General features: G+C 59.7%; 1 protein-coding gene across 1 annotated transcript; it reads left to right on the top strand.

Annotated features, from left to right (window-relative positions):
• Window positions 1-1,012: 1,012 nt before the first annotated feature.
• Window positions 1,013-13,263, top strand: ATP8B3 (ATPase phospholipid transporting 8B3). Its single transcript, XM_067033328.1, is given in 18 exon segments — window positions 1,013-1,068; window positions 1,568-1,629; window positions 2,101-2,192; window positions 2,606-2,719; window positions 3,720-3,818; window positions 4,144-4,205; window positions 4,628-4,700; window positions 4,807-4,877; window positions 5,271-6,026; window positions 6,522-6,552; window positions 7,092-7,235; window positions 7,237-7,341; window positions 9,373-9,456; window positions 9,602-9,841; window positions 10,015-10,153; window positions 10,403-10,530; window positions 11,811-12,176; window positions 12,179-13,263. Coding segments are annotated over 18 exon segments (3,162 nt in total). The 3' UTR covers window positions 12,719-13,263.
• Window positions 13,264-16,949: the final 3,686 nt, after the last annotated feature.

The following is a 16,949-nucleotide window of genomic DNA, read 5'->3' as shown; positions in this document are numbered from 1 at the left end:
TCGGCCCCGCCTCTGCCCCGCCCCGCCTTCTGTCTTGGCCCTACCCCTGAGGGTCCAGCCCCGCCCCCTCCACCCTGGCCCCACCTTCCATCCTGGCCCCGCCCTCGGCCCACTGCATCCTGCCCGGCCCCGCCCCTAGGCCCCAACCTTCCGCTCGCCCCGCCCCGCGCCCGCGCCCGCGCCGCACGTTTCAGGCCCGTTGGCACCGGGCTAACAGCTCCACCACGTCCGTCGCCCTGGACGCCCGCGGACCGCCCCAGGAAGCCCGGCCCCGCCCGCCCCGACCCGCACAAGTGAGCAGCGGCGCTCCCGCAGCTGTGCGTCCCGGGGCGCCCTCGCACCCTCTCTGGACTCCGCCAGGCCTGAGGGCGGGAGGCCGCAGCCGCGGCGGCGGGGCGCCCCCTAGAGGTTCGCGTTGGTTAAGGTCCGGACGGGCGCCGGAGCGCCCGGTGTCGTGTGGGCCCGAATCTCCAGGTGCATTTCCCAGGGGGCTGGGCGTCGAACCCTGAGCCGCTTCGCTGCGGGAGTGCTCAGGGCTTCCCGGGGGGTAGTGGGCGTTCCGGTGAGCTGAGAATGCGAGGGAGGAGGGGGTGTCCCTGCTCCCTGGTACGCTTTGATTGGATTCTGGCCCACAGCATTCGTCTAACCCCATCTGGCCCCAGGTGGGTTTCCCCTGGCTCTGGCCCCACGGGATGAGCCTCACCCTGAGCCTCACTTTTCCTCATCTGGTGAATGGGCACTGGCCTTGCTCGGGCCCCCAGGAGCATCAGAGCTGGCCCTGAGCCAGACCCTCCCCCTGGGCGCCCCCCCCCCCCCCGCCCCCGCACCAGTGACCTAGACGCCAGCAGTCCCTGGCCTGGGAGGTTCCAATTTCAGCAGGCAGCCCAGAAAGGGGAAGAAGCAGAGGTGGGGGATCCCGCAGGCAGAGGGGAAGCCCAGAGGAGGCGCCAGAACAAGGCTGGGCAGTAGGAGAAGGAGGGGCTGAGAGACGAAGGGTGAGGAGGCTCCGGCCATGCGAGCCGGAATGCTGCTCCCGGCAGAGGGAACAGAGGGGCCCGGGCGTGGGGAGTAGGGAGCTGCTGAGTGCTGGGGGTGGGAGTCATTTGGGGAGCTGCCAAGGGCATCGAAGGACTAGGAGTGACCATGAACTAGCTGGTGGGAAGGCTCCGGGCTCTGTGGAGGGCTGGTGGTCCCTGCCCCAACACCACACTCAGACCTCCCATCCCCTTGGTCCTCAAACACCCTTCGAGACATGATGGAGAGCCCCGGGGCCCCGTTTAGTCTGTCAACAAACATTGACTGAGCACCTGGCCAGGCTGGGCGTCGTGTGCCATGTGGGGATTGGGGCAGGAGGGGCAGCAGGGGGGCCCGGGAGGATGTGGGTGTGATCGGCTCCGGAGAGGTGATGTGACCGGCTGTAACCGGGGAAGGACTCACAGCTGGTGACTGAACCTCCAGAGCCTGGGGAGGGGACAGCAGACGGACGTGGGAAGCGACATTCCAAAGAAGGTGGAGTGGTGAGCACTGTCCGGCCGCCGGTGTGACCTCAGGTCCCTCTCCTCGGCAGCCCCACCAGCATGGGCAGCCTCGCGCACCGAGAAGATCTTGGGGAGAAGAACTAAGGTGCGTGTCCGGCCAAGCACGGGCGCAGGGCTCGGGGTAGAGTGAGGGGGGTGCCAGGGGGACCCCGACAAGGGGCGTTAGAGTGCAGTGACTGAAGTGGGGAGACGGGAGGCCCAGCGCGGGGTTCTCAGTGGGTTGCAGAGTTCAAAATCCTGTCACCGAAAGGTGGACTCAGGATTTGTGGGCCTGTGAGCCCAGAACTATCTGGGCAGGGAGCGGAACCTCGGACACCTCGGCGCCCGTCCCCGAGCCTCAGTTTACCCCTCTACAGAAGGAATGTGCACGAGTGGGTCTCCCAGGGCCTAGGGATCGGCTCAAGGGGAGCCGGATGCTCAGATCCACCTGGGCTCCCCGAGCGTGTGTTGTTGTGCGGGGGGCCGCTGGGCCCTCTCATCTGTTTACCGGCTGGATCCCCGGGGGGCCCCGTAGCCCTCCTCCGGGGTGTCGTTAGCCCGTGTTTGTCCTCTCGGGCCTCAGAGTTCACCTGGGAGGTGCAAGCCAACAACGGGTCCTACAACAACCAGTTCAAGGAGAAGGTCTTCCTGTGCTGGCAGAGGAAGAAGTACAAGGTGAGCAGGCCCAGCCCCCGACGGCGCAGGCCTCCCCCGTCCCCACCTCCACCCCGTCCCCGCGGGCCTTCGGGACCTGCCACCCAAGCTCTGCACGCTGGGTCAGTCCACTTAGTCCTGAGGACTGTAGCACCGCCCTCTCCGAGTCGTGGGGTCCGGTGCTGGCGCTTCGCGTGTCTCCTCTGCCCTAAATGAGTTACTAGGCAACCTTCACGGTACAGCGTGTCCACTGGGCTCTACCCGAAGCCCCCTGCCTGCGTCTCACGCGGGGAGTCCTGGGGTCACAGTTCGGCTTACTGGGTCTGCACCCGTGCTGGTCGTGGCCGGAGGGAAGTGGGGGCTGGGTGGGGCTGGGTGGGAACCCGGACTCTCCTGGGCGGCGCCTCCATGCCGGCCGCCGGCTCTCGTCCCAGAGGAACGTCATCCATACGGCCGAGTACAACGTCTTCTCCTTCCTGCCCTTGAACCTGTATGAGCAGTTCCACCGCATGTCCAACCTCTACTTCTTTCTCATCATCATCCTCCAGGTGGGGCGGGTGGGGCAGCCCCAGGGGTCAGCGCCTGTGCCCACTCGGCTCCTTCTACCTGCTCGAGCCACCTCCTCCAGGAAGCCCTCCCTTCCCACCTTCCCACCTTCCCACGTGGCTCTGTAGACGCAGGGTGGTCCTACCCCTTGTTATAGTCTGTGTGGCTGGTGGGTCAGTGTCCGGCCCCCCTCACGCTGGGAGCGCCCTCATGGCTGGGTCCCCACTGCCCAGCCCAGGGCCTGGCACACAGGAGGTGCTCAATGTACGTTGGATGCCGAGGGTGCATGCATGGGTGGCCCCTCCGGGTCTGAGGAGGCCTCCCGACCCCTTTGGCCCCAGCAGGCTGAGCTGATCCCGGAGGGCCAGGAGGAACGATCAGGTTCTTGGGACCCACCGGGTCACTTCCTGGCCTCAGGCCGGTCATGGGTGGAGATGGGTGAGGGGTGGGCAGTTTCCAGGGAGCCCCAACCGCACCCAGTTCCTCATGCTGTTCTGAGTGAAATGAGACACTCTGCTTTTATCCTTTGATCCGATAAACTTTTATTGAGCACCTACTGTATGCAGGTCCTATTCTGGGTAGTGGGGACCCAGCAGTGGCCCTAACACCCGTCTTCAGGTGGCCCAGGGAGTGCGGGAGGTGACTGTCATTAAACCACATGGTGGGGACCAGTGATGGGGACGGGGACCCCCACCCGGACTGGTCTAGGGGCCACTCGGAGCTCAGACCTGAGGGTTACAGGAAGGGGAGCCAGAGAGAGCCAAGGCCCTGAGGAGGGGACAGGCTTGGGGTTGGGAAGGCTTCCTGGAGGAGAGAGCGTAGGAGCAGGGCGTGGAGGGGAGGAGAGAAGGAATTGCTGGGGAGGAGGTCTGGGTAGGGAGAGGGACCGAGGTCAGAACACACGATGCCGGGCTGGGCTGCTGGGTGTGTGGGTGGGGGCAGGCCGGGGGCACCCAGGACGGTGGGCTGGCGTGACCCACACACCCCCCCCCACCGTGTCAGGGCGTCCCCGAGATCTCCACGCTGCCCTGGTTCACTCTGTTTGCCCCGCTTGTCGGCTTCCTCACCATCCGGGCCACCCGAGAGCTGGTGGATGACATTGTGAGTGGGGCGGGGGCAGGCGGGGCCTCAGGGCTCCTGGGCACGGCGGGAGGAAGGTCGGCCCGGGCGGCCCCGGTGGGCTGCAGCGTCCGTCGCACCTTGTGGCCACGGGGGGCAGGGGCTGATGAGGTCACCTTGGTGTCGACGTGGGCGGCAGAGGCAGGAAACTGCCCTCCTGCCGCTGCTGCCACCGTCCTGAGGGCAGGGTCTCTGGACGGACACAGCGGGGGGGTGCGCTTGCTAGTGGGACACCTGAGTCTGTACGGTCACCTGGGCAGCGTGGGGGGCAGCGCCATCGGTCTGACCTACGCCCCTGTCGGCCCAGGGGCGACACAGGAGCGACAGGAACATCAACAACAGGCCATGCCAGATCCTGATGGGGAAGAGGTGAGGCCACGGCAGCTGAGCGCGGGGTCCATCCCCAGCGGGGGGGACCCCAGCACAGAGGGGGATGGATGGACGCCGCAGGGAGGGGTGGCCCGGAAGATGGTCCAGCACCTTCCATGCTCCTGGACGTCCCAGTTGGGTCTGACGGCGGGGTGGGGGTGGGGGGCAACCGAGGCCAGGACTTATTAGGCGCCTGCTGTCTACCAGGCCTGGGGTGGGCCCTGGGAAGGGGCAGAGGCTGAAGACCCAAGTGTTCACCCTCGTGGAGCTAAGCGTTCAGCTCAAGGGGAGGGCGTGAAGGTCTGAAGGGGCTTGGAACCTGGGAGGAGGGGGTGGTCAAGGCTGAGCCCCCAGGGCAGGTGGGTGGGGGCTGGGAGGACCCCCCTCCCCCACCTTCACCCCTGCTGCCCGCACCTGCGCAGCTTCCTGTGGAGAAAGTGAAAGAATCTGTGTGCAGGAGACGTAGCGTGTCTGCACAAAGACGGCGTCGTCCCGGTGAGCTGGCGGGCTCCAGGGGTCAGGGCTGCCCCCCCACCGGTCTTCCTCACCCCCCCCACCCCCCGTGCAACACCGTCTCCTCCCACCCCGCCCCCCACCCCAGGCCGACTTGGTCTTGCTGGCCAGCACGGAGCCCAGCAGCTTGTGCTATGTGGAGACGGCTGACATCGACGGGTGAGACCAGGTCATCACTAGGGCTTTCAAGGGCCTGGGGGCTGCTTGCCCAGCCCACTTGGATATTGTGGTCCTTTGCCCTGGGAGCGTGGATTGGAGGGGCGCCTGCGAGCCAGCGGGGGCAATAAGACGCACCAGTATTTCTGGAAGCCCCACTGGGTGCCAGGTGCCAAAGCAAGAAGGCCTAGGGTTTGGCCTCAGCCCATTGGCAAATGCGCTGTGTGACCTTGGGCAAGGCCCTCTCCCCCTCTGGGCCTCAGCCTTGTGCTTGGCAGCTGGTGCACAACGGGTGCTCGGGGAAAATGCTGGAAGGGCTCTGGAAGGAGGCTGGGGACGACTTGCCCGGGCGCTGTCCGTCCCCACCTTTCACCTCGCTCCCCTTCTCGTCACCAGCGAGACCAACTTGAAGTTCAGGCAGGCCCCGACGGTCACCCACCACGAGCTGACCAGTATACGGAAGATGGCGTCCTTCCAAGGTGGGAGCTGGCAGAGCCATCCACCCGCTCTGGGCCCTGTCTGCCCCCCGCCCCCGAGGGGTGGGAGCACAGGTTTTCCACTTGCTGGGGTGGAGGATGGTAGTGGGGTGCAGTGGGGCGTGTTGGGTGGCTTCTGGCGTCCAGATGGGCACAGCCAGTTCTCCTGCGTTGTCCCTTGTCTCGTTTATGCCCAGACCGCTGGGATTGGGATAGCTTTTAAGAGACGGGCTTATTCCAGGCCCATATCAAATCCCTTAAATCGATGCAACAGTGGAGGCATTTTCTGTTGTTATTACGAAATGTGCTGGGCGTTTTATCAAGTGTTACATTTTATTTTTAACACACTTCAAAGCAAATGCTTTCGGTTGTTTATGCAAAAAGGCAGCCTGTGGGAATTCCCTGGTGGTCCAGTGGTTAGGACTCGGCGTTTCAGTGCCCGAGCCCGGGTTCAATCCCTGGTCGGGGAGCGAAGATCCCGCAAGCTGCTCGGCATGGCCAGGAAAAAAAAAAAGGCAGCCTGTGTACACTGGCTAGCAATTCACCCGCATGGTGGGAGAGGCCCATGGGAACAGGGAATCATCCTCCACCTCCAAGTTTCTTATTTTCCACCAGGAAAGTATGACATTTCACACCGTTTCACACTAGGGATCCAGTTACTGTTTGCCAGGACCCGGCAAGGGGATACTTTTTAAAAATGATCGTCATTTTTATCATTATTCCCCTGTCATGTTGCAGAGGCAAGTGACTCTAATTGGTTCCGGAGCAGCCCAGAACGCTTCTCTCCAACCACAGCCCCTCTGCTCCCAACATCCAAACACTGGTTGCATGTCTGCTCATGAATCTGGGGAAAGGCCTTCCCATCCTGACGGCTCTCTCTGGGTCCCGACCTGGCACAGCTGCCCCAGAATCCCTGCAAGGCGTGGGCCCATTTGCCAGATGAGGGGACCGAGGTTCAGATGGGTGGCGAGCAGCATAGGCTTGCCCTGTGGCTCCTCCACAGTCCTTTGCCCTCCCCCAGCCACCCAGACAGCTTTCATTTCTGCGTTCAGGACAAACTCGGGCTCTGCACCCTGAGAAGGAGGGGGTGGAGCAGGTGAGGGTCATTCAGGAGCAGCCCCATGGGCCCCAGCCGACTCCCTTCTGGAGTCCCAGCCCCTACCCCCGCCAGATGCTGCCAGGGGCCAGCCTTTGCATCCTGGGTGGGTTTTGTCAAACGCAAGTGAGACCAGTGGTAGCACTTTCTCAGGGTGATAGGGGACAGGCCCTCCCCTACCGCCTGCTGGGGAACTCTACGCTGTGCCCTGCATTTGGCCCCTGTGGTTTACGGTGCTGGATAGGGGCATCCCTTCCTTCCTTCCCTCCTCACACATTTCTTGAGCACTTACTGTGTGCCAGGTGCCGGGCTGGGCCCTGGGGTCCCCAGCTCAACCGAGACAAGGCTGGCGCCTGCACTCAGGAACCTCGTAGACATTAACATCTGGTGACATCCCAGGATTGTAACCATGAGGAGGGGGCTTAATGGGGGGAGGTACCTGATCTGGCCGGAGGATCAAGGAGAGCTCCCCTGAGGAGGTATGAGTGCAACCACAGGGAACAGCACACACAAAGGTCCTGAGGCCGGGAATGGCCAGCTTCGGAGCATCCAGGAGGAGGCCGCGTGGTGGGGGTGGAGGTGTCAGCGGGTCAGGTTTGGGGCAGGGCGGGGCCCGTGAGGGTGGCGCCAGCCGGAGGGTGACAGGAACATTCCCTGAGTACCCCCCACCCCACATTGGAGAGGGGTGGCCGAGCCCAGCTGATGCCCAAGGGCGTGCAGGCGGTGCAGAACAGCGACTACGTGCTGGCCCAGTTCTGCTTCCTGCGGCGGCTGCTGCTGGTGCACGGCCCGTTGGTCGTACATGCGCAAGTTCCTGCGCTACTTTATCTACAAGACGCTGGCCAGCATGACGGTCCAGGTCTGGTTCGCTTTCTACAGTGGCTTCACTGCCCAGGTGCGCTGGAGGGAACTCCCCTCTCGGGGCGGGGTGGGGGGGGCAGGGGGGGGCTCTGGGATTGCCGTGTCCTTCCCATAGCCTCCAGGAAGGCAGCGGGCAGGCTCACTCTGGGGTCCTCACGGGGCAGAGCTTGCCTGAAGTCACAGAGCAACACGGACTTTTATTTGGCTGCATTCATAGCGGTATAGATTCCAGATGAAGGGAAGGGATGGCTCCATGCCCAGCTCAGTGCCAAGCATTTTCAGGGATATTTGGCAAAGTTGAGCTTTGGAGCAAGGGCGGGACAGGTACTCCAAATATACATCCTTCAAGGGGAGAGAACGAGAGCTTGAACTTGAGAGAAGATAAGACTATGGGGGCTGGGTCCCTACCTTCAAGACTCTTGACAGTATCATGGTGAATACTAGCTGTGCTCTCCAGAGCGTTAGAGGAGTTGTGGGGCGGTGACATCCCCTGTGTGAAGGGAAATTGTCCGAAGATAGACTATTGTGTGAGGGAATGAGCTCCTCATCACTAATCCCCAGGTATTTGAGAGAGAGCTTTACAGCAGCACCCCTCATAAATATATATTTTTGTTTTGCTTTTAATTTCTAGATATTTTCTTCTTTTAGATGCTGCTATAAATGGAACTGTTCCCTTAATTCACTTGTGAGATCGCTTATTGATGGTATATACAAACAGTTTTGTGTGTGTGTTGATCTGTGTGCCCTTCAACTTGGTTGAATTTGTTTATTGGCTCTAGAAGCTTTCCTGTGCATCCTTTGGGATTCTCTGCCTATAGGTCCTGTCCCCTGCAAACAGAGATAGTTTTACCTCTCCCTTTCCAATTTGGATACTTTTTATTTCTTTTTCCTGCCTAACTGCTCTGGCCAGGACTTCTAGTGCAATGTTGAATTGCCACGGTGAAAGCAGGCACCTTTGTCTTGTTCCTGATCTTAGAGGGGACAGTGTCCAGTCTTTCTGTATTTCTTAATAGGAATTCTTCCATGGGCGAAACTGTTCCTTCTCCCCTATTTGTTTATTCAATTATTTATTCCAATCAGTGTGGACTCACGGGTGTTTATTTTTTTTCTATGCTCTGTTGCTCAAGTTGAGCCCGATTTGCCCCTCTGCCATGTGCCTGCTCTCCTCTGAGTACATCCTCACTTCCTGGTGCTCCAAGAGGTTCCAGGCCCATTTTGTCTTTTCCATGCCCCAACCCTGGAGTGAGCCATTCCCGTAGGGAGCCCTGGTTCTCTTCACCAGGGAATGGTGGTTAGACACGAAGATCCAAGTGTTTAGTGTGGCCATTCCTACCGGGATGCCATTATCCTCTCGGTAGACAGAGCTAGGAAATGCACACATATTAACCACGTTTAGATGCAAATCTATATCTCTATCCACACCTATCCACCTATCTATCTTTGTGTATGTGAGTTCACACCGATACCTCTGATTCCTGACCCACAGAACGAGCCTCACCTTAGCCTTTTCCTTTTACTGCTTTGTGAGAGACTTGATTCTGGTAAAAAGTTTGATCGTTACTTATTTGCTCAGTCCCGGAACGCACGTAAAGTGGTTTTTGGAACTGAAACTGATGTTCTTCTAACCAGTCTGGATTCAGGCATTCGGGAAGGGAGCTGGGCTATTTGTCTGTGAGGTCTCTGCCAACTCTCCTACCCATCAGTGATTTCCTAAATCGAAAATGATCTAAAAACACACTATCTAGCCGTTTTGCCTCCTGTAGCTTTTTATTGAAGTCATCCACTTAGAACAGGCTCAGAGGTGCTGCTTTCAAAGAATTAGACCGTGCTTTTTCTCTCTGCCTTTTATCTTTCAGTCTTTGTCGCTTAATGTGGGCCCTGATCTTAGCCCCAATCTTGCTTGCAACTTGACTTTCGTAAGTCACCTGGAATCCTCTCCAGGTGCAGACCTAGCTTTGGGTGGGTTTCCTCAGGTAAAGGCCGGATTCTGTTTCTGGCCATTTGGGCTCTGAAGGCTCACCCCATTCCCCCTGCCCTCTCCCCCTCTCCCCCACCCCCCACCCAGCCTCTGTATGAAGGCTGGTTCCTGGCACTCTTCAACCTGCTGTATACCACCCTCCCGGTTCTCTACATCGGGCTCTTCGAGCAGGTGAGCTGCTGCATGCCTTGCCTCCTGCTCCCCTGTAGATGCTCCAGTCTCTGCCCCACCTTCCCCTCCTGGGGGACTGGGGTGGGGGTGGGGACGTCCCCACCTGGTCCCTAGAGAGCCGGCCTGTCCACTGCAAACTCAACAGGACGTGAGCGCCGAGCGGAGCCTGGAGTTGCCTGAGCTGTACCTGGCGGGCCAGAAGGATGAGCTCTTCAACTACTGGGTCTTCCTCCAAGCCATCGCCCCCTGCACGGCCATGTCCCTGGTCAATTTCTTCATGACCCTGTGGATCAGCCGCGACTCAGCTGGGCCTGTCAGCTTCAGTGACTACCAGGCTTTCGTGGTGATCGTGGCCCTGTCAGGACTGCTGTCCATCACCATGGAGGTGGGCATGGCCGCCCGCCCACCCCACCCCCGGGGACCTCAGACAGGCACTGAGGTCTCCCCGCTCAGTGACCTGCCCCTTCACGGGCCCCAGGGGCTGGGCCGCTGTCCTCCCCACGGAGAGCCACCCTGGGGTTCCTGGCCCCCCTCCCTGAACGCCCCCTCCCTGCCCAGATCGTCCTCATCACTAAGTACTGGACCGTCCTGTCTGTGCTGGCCGTTTTCTTCAGCCTCTGCTGCTATGCGGTCACGACCTGGCTCGCCCAGAGCATCTGGCTCTTCAAAGTCTCCCCCAGGACCTTCCCATTTCCGTGTGAGCCCCCAGCAGGGACGGGACCGTGGGAGGGACCCCAGTCAGAGCACCCGCTCTGAACCTCGGTCTCCTTGGCCATGCAGGTGGGGATTTGTGTGTGCAGGGGATGTCGGTGTCTTTGGGGAATTTTCACAAAGGCATCCCTGGGGTAAAGGGAGGGGAAGGAGATGGGGTGTTGGGGGGGAGGGGCGCCAAGCAGGCCCCGGGGAGGCTACACCCCGGGCCTTTCTGACCCTGCGCTGTCACCAGACGCTGACCTCAGCGTGCTGTCCCAGCCCCCCGTCCTGCTGGTGATCCTGCTGAACGTGTCACCGAACACCCTGCCCGTGCTGGCCCTCCGCATCATTTACCAAGCCCTCCAGAAGCCACGGCCCAAGGTGAGGGGCGGGGCTACCCACCGCATACGTGGGACCCCAGCAGCTGGAGCCTGCGCTGGGAGCCGGGGACTCGACAGAGACGCAGAGCTGGGGGTACAGGGATGGAGACCAGACACACACCCAGTGCCCCCAGGGGGGCCAAAGGACAGGCCTCAGGGCCCCAGAGGGGAGGCCGCACTCCCTGGGGTGGAGGGGGCAGTGGAAGCACGCAAAAGGCCAGCGCTGGCGCCCCCAGACTTCCGCCAGGAAGTAACTAGGGCTTGGGGGTCGAGGTGACAGGAATGACTTGGAAATGGGGCAGGCAAAAGGGGGACTTAGGGGTGACCCCGGTGTTCGTCGGCAGATGATGGATAAACCAAATGTGATGTAGACGTACCAAAGAATACTACTAGTCTTAAAAAGGATGGAGGTTCTGACACCTGCTACGAGGTGGATGGACCTTGAGGACGTGACGCTCAGTGAGATAAACCAGACACAGAAGGACAAGTACTGTCTGACTGCACTCACAGGGGGTCCATGGGGGAGTCACATCCATAGAGACAGGAAGGAGATGGTGGGGGCCGGGGGCTGGGGGAGGGGCTGGGGGGTCCGTATTTCCCGGGGACGGAGCTTCAGTTTGGGAAGATGAGAAAGTTCTGGAGATGGTGGCGGGGACGGCTGCACGACAGTGTGACTACTCAATGCCACCGGGCTGTGCGCTTAAAAATGATTGAAACGGTACATCTTACGTTCTGTGTATTTTACCACAATGAAAAAAGGTGGCGGAAGAGGACTCGCTGGCTCATGGAGTCAGAATCTAGAAGGATGGGTCGCAGCCGGGCTGGGTCCCGGAATTGACTGGAATGGTGGACTGGGACATGGCCACAAACCTGCCACCTTCAGCCACACAGGCTGGACATTGGGCTGCCCCAGACTCTGATTGGCTGATCCAAAGTCAGGTCCTAGGGAAGGAATCTGATTGGCTGCTCCAAAATCATGTCCCGTGGGACTTCCCTGGGGGTCCGGTGGTTAGAATTCTGCACTTCCACGGCAAGGGGCACGGGTGTGATCCCTAGTTGGGGAACTAGGATCCCACGTGCTGCGCGGTGTGGCCAAAGAAAAAGAGAAAAAAGTCAGGTCCCATGGAGGACTCCAGTTGGGTCAACTTGGGTAGGAAAGAGCCTGGCCAATCAATGGTGGCCAAGGGCTCTGATTGGCCCCCACTGGAGGGGCAGGTGACCCGAAAGCAGTCAACATGGCTTGGGAACCTGATGACTCCTGCTTTGCCCTTTGCTCTGTAGGAGGAGGAGGAGGAGAAGACCACAAGTGAGGAGATCATCACCGTGGAGCCCATACCCCATGTCCTCCGGGAGGCACGGACCCGGCGCTCCAGCTATGCCTTCTCCCACCGGGAGGGCTATGCGGGCCTCATCACGCAGGGCACAATTCTGCGGAGGTCACCAGGGGTCAACAGCGACATGCTGGTTGATCACACGAGGCCACCTGGTGACCTGCCCTCGAGCATGGAGGAGTCCCCCTGGTACCCCAGGAAGATGTCGTTCCTGGGGAGGAACATGCGCCAGCACCAAGGGCAGGTGTCCTCCGAGGATGTTCAGCCTGCCTCTGAGGTGAGCTCATCCTTGCCTGTGGATGGACAGTCCCCTCTCCTTATCAGGAGAGCCAGCACCCTCTCACCAAACACCGGCTGTCCGGGTCTCTGCAGGAGAAGTTGCCGAAGAGGCCGGAGAGGTCACTGTCATATGAGTCGTGGCCATATACTCCCGAGAGTCTGCCACCAACCAAGGAGACACCACTATCAGCGGAGGAGAGCCAGATGATTTCTTCCGAGAGCCAGATGCTGCCTTCAAGCCAGCTGTCTTTGAAGAGCCAGTCAGCACACTTGCAGGAGAAGACATCCCTCTGGAAGATCCAGAAACTGTCCTGGAAGAACTGGCCATACACCCGGCAGAAGGAGCCCGGGCCCCCCAAGGAGGGGACGGTGCCAGTTTCCAACTCGAACCTGACTGCTCTGATGGAAACTCCACCACCAACTGTGAGAGGATCATCCACCAGCAAGCAGCTGGTGGAGGTGGAGCCCTCACCTGTGGAGAAGCAGCCGTCACCCGTGGAGTGGCTGCCAGGGCCCAGCGAGGGTCAAACTCCACCTGATCTGGCAGGGCTGCCGCCCTCACCTGAGGAACAGCAGTGACTGCCCAGGCTTAGTAAGTGTCACCTGGCATCATGAGGCCTTCCCCCAAAGACAGGGGCTCCACCTGCTCTTCTTTCTCTAATAAGCTATGGTCTGTCTGACCCCAGGTCTCCTTGAGGCTCTCTCTTCCTATACTTCTTTCTGTGATGTCCCACGGAATGGTTCTTTTCTGGTTTCAAAAATCAAAACACTGACCTCTAGTGGCCTGATGGGGGATTTGCAGGGAAAGCTGGGTTTCTTTGGGTTTTCTTCTTTACCCTGGGGTAGATAATGTGGATAAAAGCTTTATTGCTCTCAGAAGGGAGAAAGGTGCTGAGCAGACTCTGCTTACCAGCCCTGGCTTCCTGCCTGCAGTCTGCTGGCCTGTCTCAGGTCAGTTTATAAGGTCCAGTCCTGACACCACCCAGCCTTTTCCTCCACCGGGCTGCCCTGGTTTCTTCTCAAACAAACCACCTTACACTTTAGGCTCCAGAAGGCAGTGGTCAGTGACACCTCAGAAGCAGAGCCCAGCAAGATCCTGAGGCTCAGGTGGCCCAAAGGCCCCGTGGAGGGTGGAGCCCTGTGGGGGCAGGGGCTCAGGGAGGGCTGAGTTCAGAGAGGAGAGGGTTGGGCTGGGAGAGGCCCCCTTCCACTTTCCCTCGTCCCCTTCCTCCTTCATGGAGGGTGAGCCCCATGCCTCCCCCTCCTGCACCAGCCCCTCCCCCCCATTCAGCAAAGGCACAAGCCCAGGTGAGTGACTAGAAAATAATTTATTGGAGGGAAACAAAACAACAAATCCAGCACAGCAATGGTTCACAACGATGATGATATATTTTTTTAAACTTTTAAGCCTGTCGCCTGAGGGTAGGGTGGAGGGGGCCTCTGTTCCCTCTAGCCCTGGGGGTTTGGGGGAGGAGTTTGGATGACCCAAATCGTGTGTCCCCTGAAAGCAGCCCTAGTGTCCAGTTGTGATTACACACTCAGGGCCACGTGGCCCCTTGGCCCCCCTCACCCCTGGTGGAGACAATCCTCCCAAAGACCAGGCCTTGGGGGGCCTGCCAGGGATACAGGAGGAGCCCAGGGAGCTGATGGGCTGGTGTGGCTGAAACTGCTTTGGGCCAAGAATGTGAATGGCCCCAGTTCCAGCTGGTGCAGGGGCCCCGGAACACGCCCCCCCTCATTGCAGGTGGGTTGAACCTGCGCCCCCAGGCCCAGCCCTCCACACTTGGGCCTTCTGTCCTTCAGGGTGTGAGGGACCCCCTTTGGCCACCCAAACCCACCTTACCTGGGGCCTGTCCTGGAAAGTGGGCTCTCCCTTGGTGGGAGCGTGGGCCCCGTGGCAGAAGAGTCGCAGTCTGGGAGACTGTCCCAGAGCCCCCTTTCATGATTTTTTTGGGGGCCCCTTTGTTCTCTGGGTACCAGTAGGGTCTGGGAGGGAGGTCTCCACAGGTGTGCACCCCCTACCTCCCAGGCCAGACAGAAAGGTGAAGGCCAGGCCTGAGGGGGCTGGGGCGTCTGGGTGGAGCCCGGGCAGGTGCCTGCTTTGGGGGGGTTGTCTCAGGAGGGCCCTTCAGATCCGAGGAAGTTGGGGTGCACCCCGCCCCCCACCAACCTAGGCGACAAGACTCGAATTGGCTGATTGTCTGTCTCCTCTGAACAAGACACTTGGGAATTGATGCTAACGTGAGACCGACCGCCCGCGTGGGGGGCCCGAGGTGGCAGTGTGGTGCCCCAGGACCAGGACCCGGAGGGACTCTGGTGTCAGGAGCTGGAGGCCCCGCCACCGGCTGCCTTCCTTCTCCACCTGAGGCCCGTCCACCCACCGCCGGCTGGACACAGATCCTTGGAAAGGGGGGAAAGTAACAGAGCAGCGCCGAGGAGCACCGAACAGCACCGACTGGGGCATGAAACACAAGATGCGACACGGAATCCCGGGGCTCCGGCCCCGCGGCCCCGCCCCACCCCCACCCTTCCACCTAGTACATTATCTTCAAGAAAAAGTACATTAGTCATGCATCAAATCAAATTCCATTGCGTCTTTTTTTTTCATTTTTCTTCCTTTTTTTTTTCTTAAATTACATTTGAACACAGAACACATAGAATAATAAATACTCTTATAAGACATGACTCCAAAAAACGAGAAACAGAACACGCCAGAGAACAGAAAGGTATCCAACGCTCTCTCCTCTCTTTCCTAAAGGACTCATTGAAATAAGAAATCTGTAAACGCCGCGGGTCCTTCCTCGTGCGCTCCCAGACTCTCTCACTCACGCTCCCCCGGCCCTTTGCCTCTGACCACCCAGCTTCCCCTGCCCTGACATTCAACGTGTCTCCCACGGAGCTCACCAAAAGAAATGACAGACCATCGTCTGCAAAATTATAATTTAACGGTATAAAGCTTCAAGTCACGTATTCCAAAAACTAGCTAAGGATTTTTTTTAATCACATAAACTATACATTAAATATCTTGAGGTATTTCAGAGAAAATTGTCAAAGGCTCGAAGGAGCTGTGCTGGAGGTGTCATTCCCTGTGTGGAGAATGGTCTTTGGTATGTGACAGCCAGCTGGGTGTTGGGGCGAGAGGGGCTGGGGGGCTGGCCAAGTGGGGGGGGGCATCAGAAGGGAGATGGTGCGTGTGCACGTGCATGCGTGCGTGTGTGCATGTGTAATAGGAGGGTGTTGGAAAGGGGCGCAGGAGTCAGGGACGCTTCTGTGACCCGTGTCACTGGGGCTTGAGGGATCCCAACACCAGAAAGGTCCCATGTCCATTCCTAAGTGTCCAACAGGGGACAAACCCGGGAGGCCCTGGCCTCTGACCCTTGGGCCTTGAATGCAGAACCAGCAAGTGACTTAACCAGCAGAGAAGCCCCGTCCGCCGAAAGCAGGTGCTCTCTCAAAAGCAGGTGCTCTCTCAAGTGGGGCCTATGTGTTCGTGGCAGGCTGAGGGAGGGGCTGTGTCCACCCAGACCCCAGATCCCAGCCCCCAGGGCGGTGGGACCAGTGTGTGCACAGGAGTGTGTACGTGTGTCTGGGGGGAGGGGTTGGTTGCTGAGCGGGAACGGGGACCCTTAGGATTCTGCCCCAACACCCAGGAGGTTCTAGAAGGTTCTAGAAGCATCACTCAGATCCGGTTCCTTGAAAAGCAGGGGAGAATAGCGAGTCGATAAGGACAAGAGAGCATCTCACACACGTCTTTGGTTCAAGAAAAAGGCACTCATCGACCTCACCACCCTCTCCCTCCCTCCCTCTCCCTCTCTCTCTCTCTCTCTGTCTCTCTCTGTCTCTCTTTCTCTCTCTCTCTCTGCTCTCTCTGGTGGTGGACAGGTGGCACCTGGGGGGCAGGGCCCAAAGCAGACCCTCACCCACACCTGATCCCCAGGTGAGGGAATCCTAGCATCCAGCACAAGTCCTTGGGGGAAATCTTTGGTATCAGGCGTGATTTTTCCAATCACAGACATGAACATTTGAGTGAGGTAGCCTTTACCTGGGGAGGAGGAGGGGCATTTCATTAGAAATGTCTCTTGCATTCTCAAAGGGGAGGGGTGTGGCCTCCTCTCTGGGGAGGCGGTGGTCAGGGGGTGGGAGGCGGTTTGGTGGGGAGAGGTTTCTTCTAGCCTCCAGCTCTTGAGCCCTGGGTGGGTGGGGGGTGGGGGAGCAGGCTCTTGGGATCCAGCTGCCGGCCAGTCCTGGAGGTCACCTGGAGAGGGCGAGCAGGGGAGGTTGGGGGGAGGGGGGCGTGCTCATCTTCATCTTCATTTCTGACCCTTCCTTCCCCTTTGTCTTTTTTTTTTTTTCTTTCTTTCTTTTGGCAAAAATCAGAGCAAGCAGATTCCACCTTGTTCATCATCTTCTTTCTCTCTTTGGAGAAAAAGCAGCAGCAGCAGTACAGGTTCACCCCTGCGCCCCTGTAGGCCCAGCGCCGCACCCCCGAGCGCCGGGAGGTGGGGGGAGTTCCAGGGGGTCCCGAGCAGAGGGCGACGCCGCGACCCCGGCGCGCAGAGGCTCAGGTGCGCCCCTGCTCTCCCGGGGCCCGTTTCTCCGTGGAATCTGGGTGTTTTCTTCTGTTTCCTGGGGTCTGTCTCTCCCCGCGCGTCATTCATCAAGGTGCCTAGCGGTAAAGTGAACGGGCAGAGAGGGATGTGGGGAGGGAGGCGTCTGGAATTACCCGCTTGTTTGAGCTGCCGTCCCCTCCGGTCTGGGACAGGGTGGGGAAGGGTGCTCGCCGGTGGGTGCTGGGCGGTCGCCACTGCAG

This window comes from Kogia breviceps, chromosome 4 (assembly GCF_026419965.1).
Source record: "Kogia breviceps isolate mKogBre1 chromosome 4, mKogBre1 haplotype 1, whole genome shotgun sequence".
Classification (NCBI taxonomy): Eukaryota; Metazoa; Chordata; class Mammalia; order Artiodactyla; family Physeteridae; genus Kogia; species Kogia breviceps.
This window is presented reverse-complemented; position numbering and strand designations above follow the sequence as displayed.